Source organism: Hevea brasiliensis, chromosome 14, assembly GCF_030052815.1.
Source record: "Hevea brasiliensis isolate MT/VB/25A 57/8 chromosome 14, ASM3005281v1, whole genome shotgun sequence".
Taxonomy (NCBI): domain Eukaryota; kingdom Viridiplantae; phylum Streptophyta; class Magnoliopsida; order Malpighiales; family Euphorbiaceae; genus Hevea; species Hevea brasiliensis.
The window spans coordinates 45,763,515-45,776,711 of NC_079506.1; the positions used below are offsets into that span (position 1 = coordinate 45,763,515).

The window sequence follows — 13,197 nt, forward strand, 5'->3', positions numbered from 1 at the left end:
GAGGAAGAAGTCTGTTTTGTTATGATTCCCTCCACTCCTAAGGGTAATCAGGTTTGATTTCCTATTTTTGAAATGGTTGTTTGCCAAAATCAGATTATAAGCTAAAGCAAATTCTAGAGAGTTCTTTCCATCCTCGTTCCTACTTTCATATCTGGATCCTCTATCTTCTATATTACAAGTATTTAGAGCCTCGCCAGGATAGCTTTGCAATTCTTACATAGAGTTGTCTTCTCTTCTAGTGAGGAAGAAGTCTGTTTAGTTATGATTCCCTCCACTCCTAAGGGCAATCAAGTTTGATTTCCTTTTTTTGAAATGGTTGTTTGCCAAAATCAGATTATAAGCTAAAGCAAATTCTAGAGAGTTCTTTCCATCCTCGTTCCTACTTTCATATCTGGATCCTCTATCTTCTATATTACTAAGTAGTAAAAATAAAAATACTGGCTTAGGTTTATGAATATAACACACTTTGATAAAAAGCTATCGAAAATGTGAATGCTGATGGCAGCTCCTGATCCATAGAAGAGAGCATGACATGTTTGGATTTCTAACACCGATATTTTTGAAATTTAAATAAAGTAAAATAAAGAAGTTAAATTCTTAAATCTAATTCTATGTTCGCACCAAATAGAAATAATCCTTAAAACAACCATAAGACAACTAATAATAATCAAGAATAACATAGGCTTTTTCACTGTTATCAAATTCTTTTTTATGACTTTCAATGTTTTCTTCATCATCCTCATTATACTTCTCCTGAAAATCCTGTTATTGATATTTTCCTTGTCCTCTCCATTCTTGTGTATAGTATAACCAGGGAACTGCAAGTGATTGATGCGATTTTGATAGACTAAGGAACTTAAGCAAATAGGAAAAAGAGAGCTGAAATTGTATTAAGAACTTGAGATTATAGTAATGGAATTACACTAGCAATTCTCCCACTCTTCTCTCTAATTCTCGTTACAAATATAGCAAGAAAAGAAAAACTTCCAAACACTCCAAAGGTAATTCTTGACCCAACAACATTGCCGACATAAGAGCTAAGCCCTCCTGGTAGAAAGAATTCTGTCCCCAAGCTAGTATTCTAGCTGGAAATTACAATAACTTTCTCACATGCCCCTCCTCCTATTCTTTTATACAACTACTGTCACATGGCCCCTGAAATTCCCTCTAACTGTCTGGAGCCTTATATACTTGGATTCACCACCTTACCATGCCACACCCGTGTTGACACGACAGTGGACTGGACACGGAATGTGTCTGACACTTTATCATGAAGTTGCGCACGCTAGTGGCTAAAGCCACAGAAAAAAGATTGTAGTTACCACATCCAGGAGAGCCAGCGAAAGGAGCCCCACCCATTTGTAGATAGATACTGAAAGAAGGACAAGAAGAAGTACCTAGCTGTTGATTGCCTCTGTTATCGAGAACAACATGGTTGTGTATTATGTTCTGTGCTGTTGTGTATTGTATTATTGATGTGTTGGGTAGTTGTGCATTATTGATGGGTTGTGTATTATTAAAATGGGTTAATGGTTATGGGCCTAGATTCAATTTAGTCTTTTTAGTGCTTTTTTACATGTAATTTTTTTAAACTTCTATTTTGTATAAGTTAAAAATAAATACAAATTATCTTTATATTAAACATAAGCATTTATAAAATTTAATTTACATTATTTTAAATTATATTTAATAGCATATTATTAAATTAAATATGTAGTAAAAATTAAAATTACAAAGCAGTATAAAATTAAAATTAAAATTTTAATAATATATTTGGTTAAAAATAAAATTAATATAATGTATTATAATGATATTTATTTAAAGTATCTGAGTGCCTGTGTCTAAATCTTGATTCATATCCCATATTTTTTATTAGGAAGTTTACAAGTCTGGCACATGGATACATATCCATTTCCGACACCTGTACTAGAGTTAGAGTATGATAGAGATGCTAATTTTGCAGGCCCTGGTGCTATTGTTTCCACAAGCCCAAGGTCATTTTCATCAAAAGACGGCACATCCACCTTCTTAGCAACAGTTCTAGCATCTTCAAACAACAAGGTTCTAGCAGTAGGCTTTACAATAGAAGTATCTCCTTGTGTTATTGTCTTAGGCAAAGGATTCGAAGCTTCCCCTACCCTCTGTCGTTGTTTTTGTCTTAGCCATTGCCGCTATCGTATTTTCTAATCAACTGAACCTTTGCTCTTGGTCTAAGCGCGTGGCAACTATTGGCTAATTCAATGGTACTTTCCTCTCCACCTATTTCATTTTTCCCTCCATTGTAGTTTTGGGCATGTGGATCTGGCAGGTCGGACCAAATTGGTAGACTAAGGATTATTAAAAAAAAAAAAAAAAAAACTCAAACAAGAAGAATAAAAGGGAATTGTGATTGATTATGTTATAATAACTCGAAAGGTTTGACAGTACTCAATACAATACAATCATTAGAGAATACAACTCCATTAAGAGTTCATATACTGAAAAAGAAAATGGACAATAAAGAAGATAAAAAATGGCTGGTAATTTGTTATGACTAAGCAGTTAGTGAATGATATAAATAGCTCTTTGCATTGTAATTGATAGGCATTCATCAAATCAATAATACAACAATTATTTCCTCTCTCTCTCTCTCTCTGTGTGTGTATCTATCTATCTATCTATCTCTATCTCTTCTTCTAATTCTGGTGTTATGATGTTCGAAGATTCTGCTATGTAACAAATTGGTATCAAGCTGTTAGATTTGTATGCAATATCTATGGCATATTACTCATCCCAAATACTAGGTTCCTTCTATTGTTCTCTCTTCCTCTCTTCTTCCATTTAATTCTCCTTCTTCTTCTCTAAGATTTCTGCCCTCTCTCTATTCCTCTTCTCCTTCTTCTTCTTCTTCTTCTTCTTCTTCCTCCTCCTTTCTCTAATTCTTCTCTCTTTTTCCCTGACAATTCTTCCCTTCTTCCTCTATTTCTTCTTCCTTCTTCCCTTTCTTCCCTCTATTTCTTCTTCTTTCTTCCTGTCAGTTCTTTCCTTTAATGTACAACTCAACTCAACTAAGCCTTTATCCAAAAAATTTGGGGTCGGATATATGGATTCTCTTTCTCTATTTTAAACGATTTTGGGTTAAATCCTCGGAAATGTGTAGTGCTTCTAGGTCATGTTGTACTATTCTCCTCTAAGTCAGTTTAGGTCTACCCCTTTTTTTCTTTCTATCCTTTACCCTAATGTGCTTTACTTGTCTAACTGAAGCATTCGTATGTCTATGCTTCACATGACCAAACCACCTCAATCTCCCTTCTCTTCCTTCTTTTCTTTCCTTTAATGTACAAACCATGAAATTAGGGTTTTACAGGGAATTCGTATTTTCTTCCTCAAAATTTCTACTTTCCAAGAATCAGATATCTGTTCTTGATTTCCTTTGTTCCTTGAAGTTCTTGAAAGTCCAGATTATACTGAAACCCTGTTCTTGAAGTTCCTGGGTTTTCAATGCATTACTGTCACAATAAAGACTAAGTCGATGGGGTTTGCGGTAGTTAGTTCCGAGTTGTTAAGGGTTGTTGAAATGGAAGAAAGAATTAGGGTTATGCTGGAATATGTGGATGGAAAATTTAATTCAATAGAGGAAAGATTTACTGTGCTGGAAGGGAAATTGGATAGATTCTCTGCTGATAGCAATGCATTAAGGGAGGACTTGAGATCTTTCATGAATACATTTGTAAAAGAAAAAAGCAAGGAGTTCTCTACTAAGGATAGTGGAGTCGGGGGAGCTGAAAGTGGAGGTTTGCTATCAGTTCCAAAGGATCTGCCTAATCCACAAATGTAAGATCAAAGCAATATTGATAATATTGCTACTGTTGAAGAACTTCTGGGTGCAGAATACAAAACCCTTGGAGCTGATGAAGACGTGATAGATCACCAAGGAAAATTTCAGCAAAAGATAGAGGAAGAAATAGACGAATTTCTTGAGGATGATTGTGGAGTGTTTTATCAAATCCAAGAAGCAATTTACATTGATTCTGGGATTAAAGATATTCATTAATAGAATCTTGAAGAAAGAAATTCAGAATTGATGAGTTTTTAATAAGAAGGAAGAAAAGGGAGAGAAAGGGAGAGAATTGGAATGAACCTCAAAGGGTTATATTTTCATTTACTTGTATTTAGCATAATATATAAGAATCCATATTTATAATGGAAGATACAAGATATATGGCATTCCTTAAATCACTCCTTAATACAAGCACTAATTAAACTAATCAATCATATAATTTTCTCATAAGCATATCCCATAAATTAAAGTAAAATCTCATCAATTCCAATAAGAATCTCTTGAGCATTGTGTTGTGAAGGAAGTCCAAAATTTCTACCATGGCGTTTGGCATATGGTAACCAACCAGAATGAGATTCTTGTTGCTGGAGTTCGAGAAATGGAGTGGGATGCTATTGAATTACCTTCTTAGTTGATGAAAAATTGCTTGTCGCAGGAAAACTTTGCTAGAAAATGCAATTTCTTGCTGCAATGGGATGAATTGATCTTACCAATTCAAACGGACCATGATTATAAGTTTGTTCTTGTGTATTCCTAATTTCCATGGAGGATAAATGGGAGAAATCAAGAAGGCTGAAGAAGAAATTAATCTTGAAGAGAGCTGCATTTGTAATTCTTAAAGAAGATGAATTTAAAAGATGGAGAAGATAGAGGAAGAAAGGGACATATGAGGAAAGAAAGTCCAGTTTCAGTATATTAGTTTTGACATTACAATTCATTACAGGACTTAATTGTAGTAGGTGGTCTATAATTGCAATATGTTTTTGTTGATTATAGTTCCTTTCTTCATTCTTGAGGACAAGAATGATTTCAAGAGGTAGGGAATGCTATGCCTAAGCAGTTAGTGAATGATATAAATAGCCATTTGCATTGTAATTGATAGGCATTCATCAAATCAACAATACAACAATTATTTCCTCTCTCTCTCTCTCTCTCTCTCTCTCTCTCTCTTTTCTTCTTCTTCTTTTTCTAATTCTGGTGTTATGGTGTTTTGAGATTCTGCTATGTAACATAATCCAACCCCAGGAAACTTCTCGTGCAGAGAACAATTCTGCCCCAAATTACCCAATCATTCCAAACCCTTTATTCAATATTCGTCCTTCCTTATATACTGCTCTCCTCCAAATTTGTTGTAACTACCTCCAGCCACGTGTTGCTCCCTCCATAATTCTCTCCAACAGTCATTAGCACCTGTGCTGCAACTTCCTTGTCTTTTTCTGCCCTCTTCCTTCTAGAATAAACTTTGAATGACCTTGGGCCTGTGGAAACAATAGCACTAGGGCTTGCAACATTAGCATCTCTATCAGAGTAACATAGACCGGAGCACTGTTGGCCTTCTAGAAACTTCTACCACAATTCCAAAACCTTTGGCCTCTTCCATTCGTCTAGTTTTTCTCCTGGTTCTACAGCACATCCCTATTTGATTTGAAAGAGGAAGAGACTGATAATTTTTTTTTTAATATATATATAAAGCTGAAGTGAATGATGAACAGCCCTTTTGGACGCCCAAACTAAAAATAGCATAGATGTCAATATTTAACCAATTAAGCAAATATTCTTGTATGACAGCGTTCTTCCACCCCCTTCCGCAACTCTTTTTCCATTGAAAGTGGGGTGGGGAGGACCTAAAACTGTCTCATTATATGCCCAACTTCAACTCCAAAATTCTAGCTTTAATGAAAGTCATTGGTTTCACATATCCTTTCTCGTCATCCTTTTCTGTTTACAATCATTCCCATCAGAACACCCCCACTGCTACTTCCACTGTGCTATGTATCATCTCCTATTTGATTCTTTGTAAATGTGCTATAATTTTATTCACGACAATCAACTCATAAATCATAATCACTATCTATGCATGTACATAAACAATTTTTAAGTTCAATGGACTCTTTTTCTTTTAATTTGATTTATATTTTCATTTTCCGAATTTTGGTTTGATTGTTGCACATGTCAAGAATGATGGAAATAGGCTTTTAATTTTAGTTCTTTTTTTTTTGCTGATGTAGGTATTTATATTTCACCTTTTTCTCTCCAACTAAATAATTCATGAGCTTGTTTGGGATAAAATGAATTCCACAAAATTTTATAGAATTCATTTACAATCTACACTTAACATGTCTGGGGTTTAAATAAACTAATTCAAATGCCATATCATTAATTCCATGAAATTGGTTGCACTTGACCCAAATGCTCCTTCCTCCTCTCCTTCCTTCCACAAACCCACACCCACACTTCAACACCCAATGGTCGTTTCTGTTTCTTTCTTTTGAATTTCTCTGCATGCATAATTAATACTTATATGTTGCTGAATGAAGACTTTTGTGATCTTAGTAGCTTCCAGGAAAATTGTTAGTCTTGATTTTGGTTGCTTTAGTTCGAATTATGTGGATCGAATCTTGGTTGCTTTGGTGTTAGCTAGGTGCGGATCAGTCTTTACTCAACTGTATCATAAACCAAAATTGAATAGACAAGCCTAAGACATCTGATTTGTCTGGTTCAGTTTCCTTTAACTGTGGTTTCTTTTAGTTTGAATTGTTGAGCCAGTTGGAGTTGGTTTATTTTTTTTTTTTTAAGAACCAAGCTGAACCAAATCATCTCATTGTCCTTTATACATAGATAAGTAAGCTTAGAAAAAAACCAAAAAAACTTTGGCCAAGACAAAAAAAAAAAAAAAAAGCATTTTTGCAGCACTCACACCTTTCAAAATGCTATTTACTGTTTGCAACAGGACAGATTTTCTATTGTAAACATGATTACGATTTGTCATATGAAGGGGTTCTATTTTTTTCAACTATTTTTGTAGTGTGACTGTTAGGTGCTTATGTTCATGAAATTCTTATCGGCCCTTCAATTTAAGTGTTTAGCCCTTTTATGATTAGAAGAGATGGGTGCTGGACACTTCACAATAACAAAAGTCTACTGAATATTGATGAGCATCATGCATGCATCCTTGTAACAGCAAAATGAGAGTTGACATTCTATATTGAGTTTTCCTGCATTTTTTCCCTATTTTTCTCTCATGGCTTACTTTAGTTGCCAGTATAGATTTAGAAAACCATTTTATCGTTTTTCCGATTTGAGTTAGAAAGGTTAGATTAGAATGATACCATTGGCCTGAGATGGGAGGGAAGTTATATGTAACATGCTGTTGTAGGGTGTAACTATTACTTTTGACTTGTAAATTAAATAGCTGGGTGCATAAATTACTGAATGTAATAATTAAAATAAAATTTATGCAAAATTCGTTGCCTCTTGTAAGTGCAACATCCATAATAAGGATGTTTGCATCATTAGAGAAGCATAGTTTTGTAATATATTGATCTTTGAAGTAATTATGTTTGCTTTTATTTTCCTTTTAGATGATATCATGAAATTGAACTTGTTTCTGTTTATGTAATGTTGTGTTTCATTTATAAAGTTGGAGCCTTTTTTTGGGCGATATGCCACTTTGTTTTTCTTACTGAATGTTATCTTTGTATTCAGGAGGTTGTTATTTATTTTTTCCTTGGTACAATTTATTTAAATAGTAGCTGTGCTTCATTGAGAATGGTATATTAGTTTAATACTTTTACAAACAGTTACAGGATAACATTGACCTCTTTTGTCACACAAGGAACAATATTACTGCCATCCTGAATGAGTATGTGGATTTTTTCAATATATTCAATTCAGTATTTAGCTATATATTACCATTTTATTTATTATTGACTTTGGTACTGCTAATGTTGGGGAAATTCCTAATTCCTGTTCCTATTTTTTTTGCAGCATGAGAGAGATGCCTGGCATAATGAGCCAGATGCCCCCACTGCCTGTATCTATTAATGAGGATCTTGCAAATAGTATATTACTAACTACAACTCAGGTAAGCTTTGTGCCGTTTGACTGAATTGTATAATATGTGAATATCATGCTGACTAAATAAATCTGAATGAGCAGTTCATTGGTTTCCTTTTGGTTCTAGCAGATAGCAACCACGATCCTAAATCAAGTGGTTGACATAATATTTTTTCAACTCAATAATGTCTCCTGGTTTCCTAGTCCCATTATGATATTTTCTCCTTCAACTTTTATAAATAAAACAAAATGGTGACCCATCTCATATCATTTTGATGAATAGAATATTTGAGATGCACAATTTCATCTATTAAATTCAACTTATTTTTCCATGACCACCAACATTTTTGTTGTTTATATACTATACTATACTGTCTTTTAACATAGCATAATTTCTGTCGCCTATTTCTTCTACAAAATTTAAAGAAAACTAAACTGAATGAGAAGTAAGCTACTAGTAAGAAAGCTTGATCTTCGTTTATTATCCGGTTTAGTGATCCTTCGTAGAGAAAAGAAAGGACAAAGAAGGGAGGACAGAGAGATATATATTACTTAAAAAGGAAAAAAATGTTGTCATGAAATATCTGTGCAGATATGCCCATGCTATTAGCATGTACACAGACTTTGTAGTATCTTGATCTTATGAAGTTTATCATTTAGCATTAATCTCACACTTGACAGTCTTAATCATTTAGCATTCAACTCATTCCCAGTGCCAGCTACTAAGCTAAATAGTTCAAAATTTTGCAATTTATTGAGAATTATTTACTCCTGTTATGTTGTCAATGGCCATCTCATGAGTTACTAATCCAAGATTGTGTGTTGTTGCCATGGAAATAAAAAAGATTGTGAATGGATTTTTTTTTAGTTGAACGAATTTTTATGTTTTAGCTATATCTCTGTTTGTATATCTAGTCAATGATGTTTGGCTCGCCTAGAGGGATCCAATTGAAGCAAGAACCAAGGTGCTGATGGAGAATTGTTTTTGGGTGGATTAAATTTATCTGGTCCAAGTCCATGTAAGTAGGGAAATTTTACTACTGTAAATGTTAAGCAGTTTGGTAGAAAGCAGTTCGACCGTTGGTGTACGCATATTCATCACACTTACAGGTCCCATAATGAAAATATTTGTAAAGATCCATTTTTGAAACCATAAATGTTCACCTTGCTAGTTATGGAACCCAAGCACCAGATAATAAGAATGCCATGCCATGCTGATTGCCCATTGTTCCTGCGCTCTATGGTAGGGATAATCTCTTCTAACCGGATTACTGTTTTATTTTTTAGACAAATGGTGTTGAAGTTTCTTGTGTACAAATTTGCCTTGGAGTGGAATATTTGGTGCTTGATTTAAAACCTTCTCTATCATGTTATGTTCTTGGTATCATATTCATATCATATATAGCTATGAGACCAATACAAATGCATGGCTGATTTGACAAGAAAGAAAAGGAGAAAAAAAACTCAATATCTCTCGTGCAAGCTATTTCATACCAGCACCCAGGAGACTTCAGGCCGGATGTGTAAATGTGGCAAGAAGTTGATTCAAAATCTCTTATTAATTTATCCGTAAAATGTGCAGTTGGATTGTTTTAATTTAATGTCTCTGTTCAAAATCAATAGCCTGAGGCGGAATTAGTTTGGGCCATTTACTTCTCTTTTTTTTTTTTTTTTTTTTTTAAAGGAAAGTGCCGAATATATATATATATATTGTGAATAGTATAATCCTTATTTTATCCTCTTTATTTATAAGTGAAATAAATATTTAGAAGGGTAAATTATAATTTAATTTTCCTTTCATTATGCCCTTATCAATAATGGTTCCTTCAAAAGTCGTCCATTTATAATTGTGGTTTTGTGATCAAAGTAGACCATTAGGTTTTCTGGACAAAGGCCGATGGAAAATGAAAATGGATCGGACTGTGTTTTGTTGGGTTGGAGGCCTGTCTTCAATTCCATGAGAGTCTATGAGTCTCACAAACTATGAGAAGATCCACATTACTTCTCAACCTATTCAGCTTACAGAATCGTCTTCTCGAAGACAACCTGATGGGACTGTTCAGACCACATTTCAGCTAGCCAGACACTCTTCCTTTTCATTGAAGTCAGGTTCGAACCTTCTCTACTGGATCATAGTACGGAGATCCTTATCAAGATGATAGATCTTTAATAGGAGGATGGTAAATGAAACCAAAGGAATAGGAATGGTTTCTTGCCGTATTTGGGCTTGTTAGGTTAAATGGAGGCCAAAGTATGGGCTTTCATCAGAACTTGAGTCTGAGTTCGAAGTTGAAATCTTTGTGTCAAGGCTTTCTAATGCAAAGACTGTTTTATAATTGGGCTCTTCTTGTTCGGAGAAAAGAGATTCAACTTCATGATTGTCATCATCAAATGGACAGAGTTGTTGAATATGCTGGATGAGTTTAACATCCCACCTTGGGTCTTTATTACTGTCTCCAAACCGCACATCTATGACACTACTCTCAAGATTCCTAGAATGGTTTCAGTGTAACACCCCTATGTTCGGTAGTGCGTTCTACTGTTTCAGTGACCAGTGTTGTCCGGACAGCTAGGATGCCTAGAACTACACTTCGATATGAGTGAGGAGACATAAAATAATGAAATACAAGAAAATAAAATACAAGAAAAACAAAGGAAAAATAATAGCAAAGAAGTGAAACCAAGTTAAGTGAGCCGAGAACCCTAGCGATAGGTGACCGCACCGGGAAGTCACGGCGTGGACCGTTGACTAGCCCTGAACTGCGGGGAACCCTGGAAAATATTTTTAGGACTTAAATAGACACCTATTGAAGTATAAATGCCATTAGAAATATCAAAGAAAAATTAATTAATTAGTACAAAGAAAAGTGAGAAATCGAAAAACGGACAAAACTCGGTGTTACCGAAAAATCGGGAATGCAACCCGAACAGGGGCATTGTGGTCATTTGACACCCCGAGTTGTCTTTTGACCTAAATGTCCATAAAAAATAAATAATATTACACTTGGAAAATATAATAAAAAATTAATTTAGTGGTACTTAATGTAAATAACAAAAATGGAGGGTAAATGGGGTAATTAGCACTTAAACATATAATATGATTAAAAATGCATGAGTGGAGCACTATGGGAATTAAATATTCATTAAGTGGGCAGATTACTTCCACTAAGCTCATCTTCAACCTTCATTTCTCACCATTGTCGAAATGAAGAAGTTCCAAGGTTCTCCCATGGCCACCCAAATGCATGGTTCATTACACCCATTTTCAAGCTAGATTTTGGTTACTTGTCTTCATTAATTTTGATCCTCACACCATGGGCAGTAGATAGGCAGCAAGAAAGGAAGGTTTTTGTGGAGTTTTGAAGAATTTCCAAGGTGGTAAGTTTGTGTTTTTTATTATTGTTTAATTAAAGTTTGTAAGCATGTTATGGGTGTTTGATTTATGGAGAAATTTTTGAGGTTTGATGTTGAATGGGGATGTGTACTTTTGGCAGCCATGGAAACACTTTGAAGGCAGTTTATTTTTGCTTGTAAATGGTGAATTAAAGGATTGATTAAATGTATATTGTGTAGGAAATCATTTGGGTAATTATACTTAGTATATGTAAATGTGTATTGAAATTTGAAGCTTGGAAATTAATGGAATGTAAATGTATCATTGCGGCAGTTTGTTGACTCTTGAAGAATGCTGGAATTCATGCTTGGTTTATGGTATATTAATGTTGAATTGTGTTGGATGTTAGGGCAGTTTGAGTGTATATATGATGGTGTGAAGTTGGACATGAAAAAAGTGTTATGGTTAGGTGATTGAATTGTTATAAATTGAGTTGAAAAATTCTGCACTTTATGGTGTATGTTGAATGTAATTGTAAGCTGTCAAAATGACCTATAATGTGTTGTGAATTATGTTTAGGTCATGATACAACCAGAATTGACTTGAATATTGAGTTTGGTAAGTGTTAGGAGTGATCCTTGATGTGTATAAAAGAAATGCAATAAGGCAGTTTGTGTTTTAGGCCTATAACTTTAAGTGTGTGTCTCCAATTGGTATGAGACCAATTGGAGGTAAAACTAGGCACAAAATGTGCCAACTTTCATTAAGGAAGCTTGCCAAAATTCTGCTTGCAAGGTAGCTTGAAAAATGACCAAATCCGGATTAAGTGCAAATAAGGCCTGAAAATTGACCATTTGGGCAGCAGTTAGTTTTTAGGCCATAACTCACTCAAAATAGGTCCAATTGACCTGAAATTTTGACCATGAATAGTTAAGACCCATATCTACAAGTCTTATGAAGACACCAAAGCCCATAAATGACCATAAGCAAGTCAAACAACTTGCACAAGTTCGGGTCCAAAAACTGGCCGAACCAAAATTGACATAAAATGACCTAAAGTGACCAATTTTGATGCATTTTGACCAGCAATAGTAAAAAGACCATAACTTGGTCTACATAACTCAGAATGACCTGAAATTTTGCCCCGCGTGCAATAAGACATAGATCTACAAGTTTGTAGTTTTGACCAAAACTTGAAAACCGAGAGAACTAGGTCGTCCGGCTAGGTCAAACTAGTATCCCGGAATCCAGCAAATTGCAAGAAAATGCAGTATACACGGAAATGAGTTTGGTAACATGTACCAACCCTAAAAGGCTATCGAATGTGACATGTTAGTAACATTAAAACCTAATTTACCTAGAATGCATCGATGGTCAACATATTAGGTTGACTAAGCAAATAATAGAATTCAGTGAATTACTTATCAAGCATTATCGTCAGAGACAGTTTAAATGAGTACTGAAACACTTCAAATTGTGTTTCTCAGTTAGCAAAGACTCAGGGAAAGGGAAGGAAACACTGAATCAGGGCTAGGAGACAGTTATCAGAGGTTTGTGCACAACAGTTATATCTTTTGAATTTTTCAATTAAAATAAATTATGACTATTTGTATATTATTGTTTTTAATTATGGAAATGTGTTTGAATGGATACTTATTGCTTGAAAAGCATTGTAAATGGTTTGAAACTGTGGAAAAATTGATTTAATGTGATTTGTGAAAATTTGAAGTTAATTATGAATTGTGTTGCCATTTTGTGAATGAATTTATGACTTTAGAAATTTATTGGATTCTCAAGAATCATTTGAATAAAATGTTTGGAATTGATTTTGTGTTCACACTTAGCATGACAGTATCATATCATTCCTTCTCTATTTATGGGGTTGTGATCGTTTATTTTCCTTCTCCATTTATGGAGTTGTGATCGTTTATTTTTCTCCCTCTCTGGTTTACCAGTTGAGGTGATCGGATGAGTACTCATTATATAG

General features: G+C 34.4%; 1 protein-coding gene across 11 annotated transcripts in view; it reads left to right on the forward strand.

The window, feature by feature from the left end:
* Nucleotides 1-13,197, forward strand: part of LOC110666879 (uncharacterized) — a 29,594-nt gene that overhangs the window by 15,759 nt on the left and 638 nt on the right. For 4 of the 11 annotated variants that reach the window (XM_058134848.1, XM_058134847.1, XM_058134854.1 and 1 more), the window contains 2 exons: nt 7,621-7,682; nt 7,808-7,904. In XM_058134848.1, the coding sequence (XP_057990831.1) occupies nt 7,621-7,682; nt 7,808-7,904 (159 nt within the window). Of the gene's footprint in view, nt 1-7,620; nt 7,683-7,807; nt 7,905-8,791; nt 9,233-12,697; nt 12,761-13,197 lie in introns of those variants that run through there. The other 7 variants (XM_058134850.1, XM_058134852.1, XM_058134851.1 and 4 more) reach the window with 7 other exon arrangements.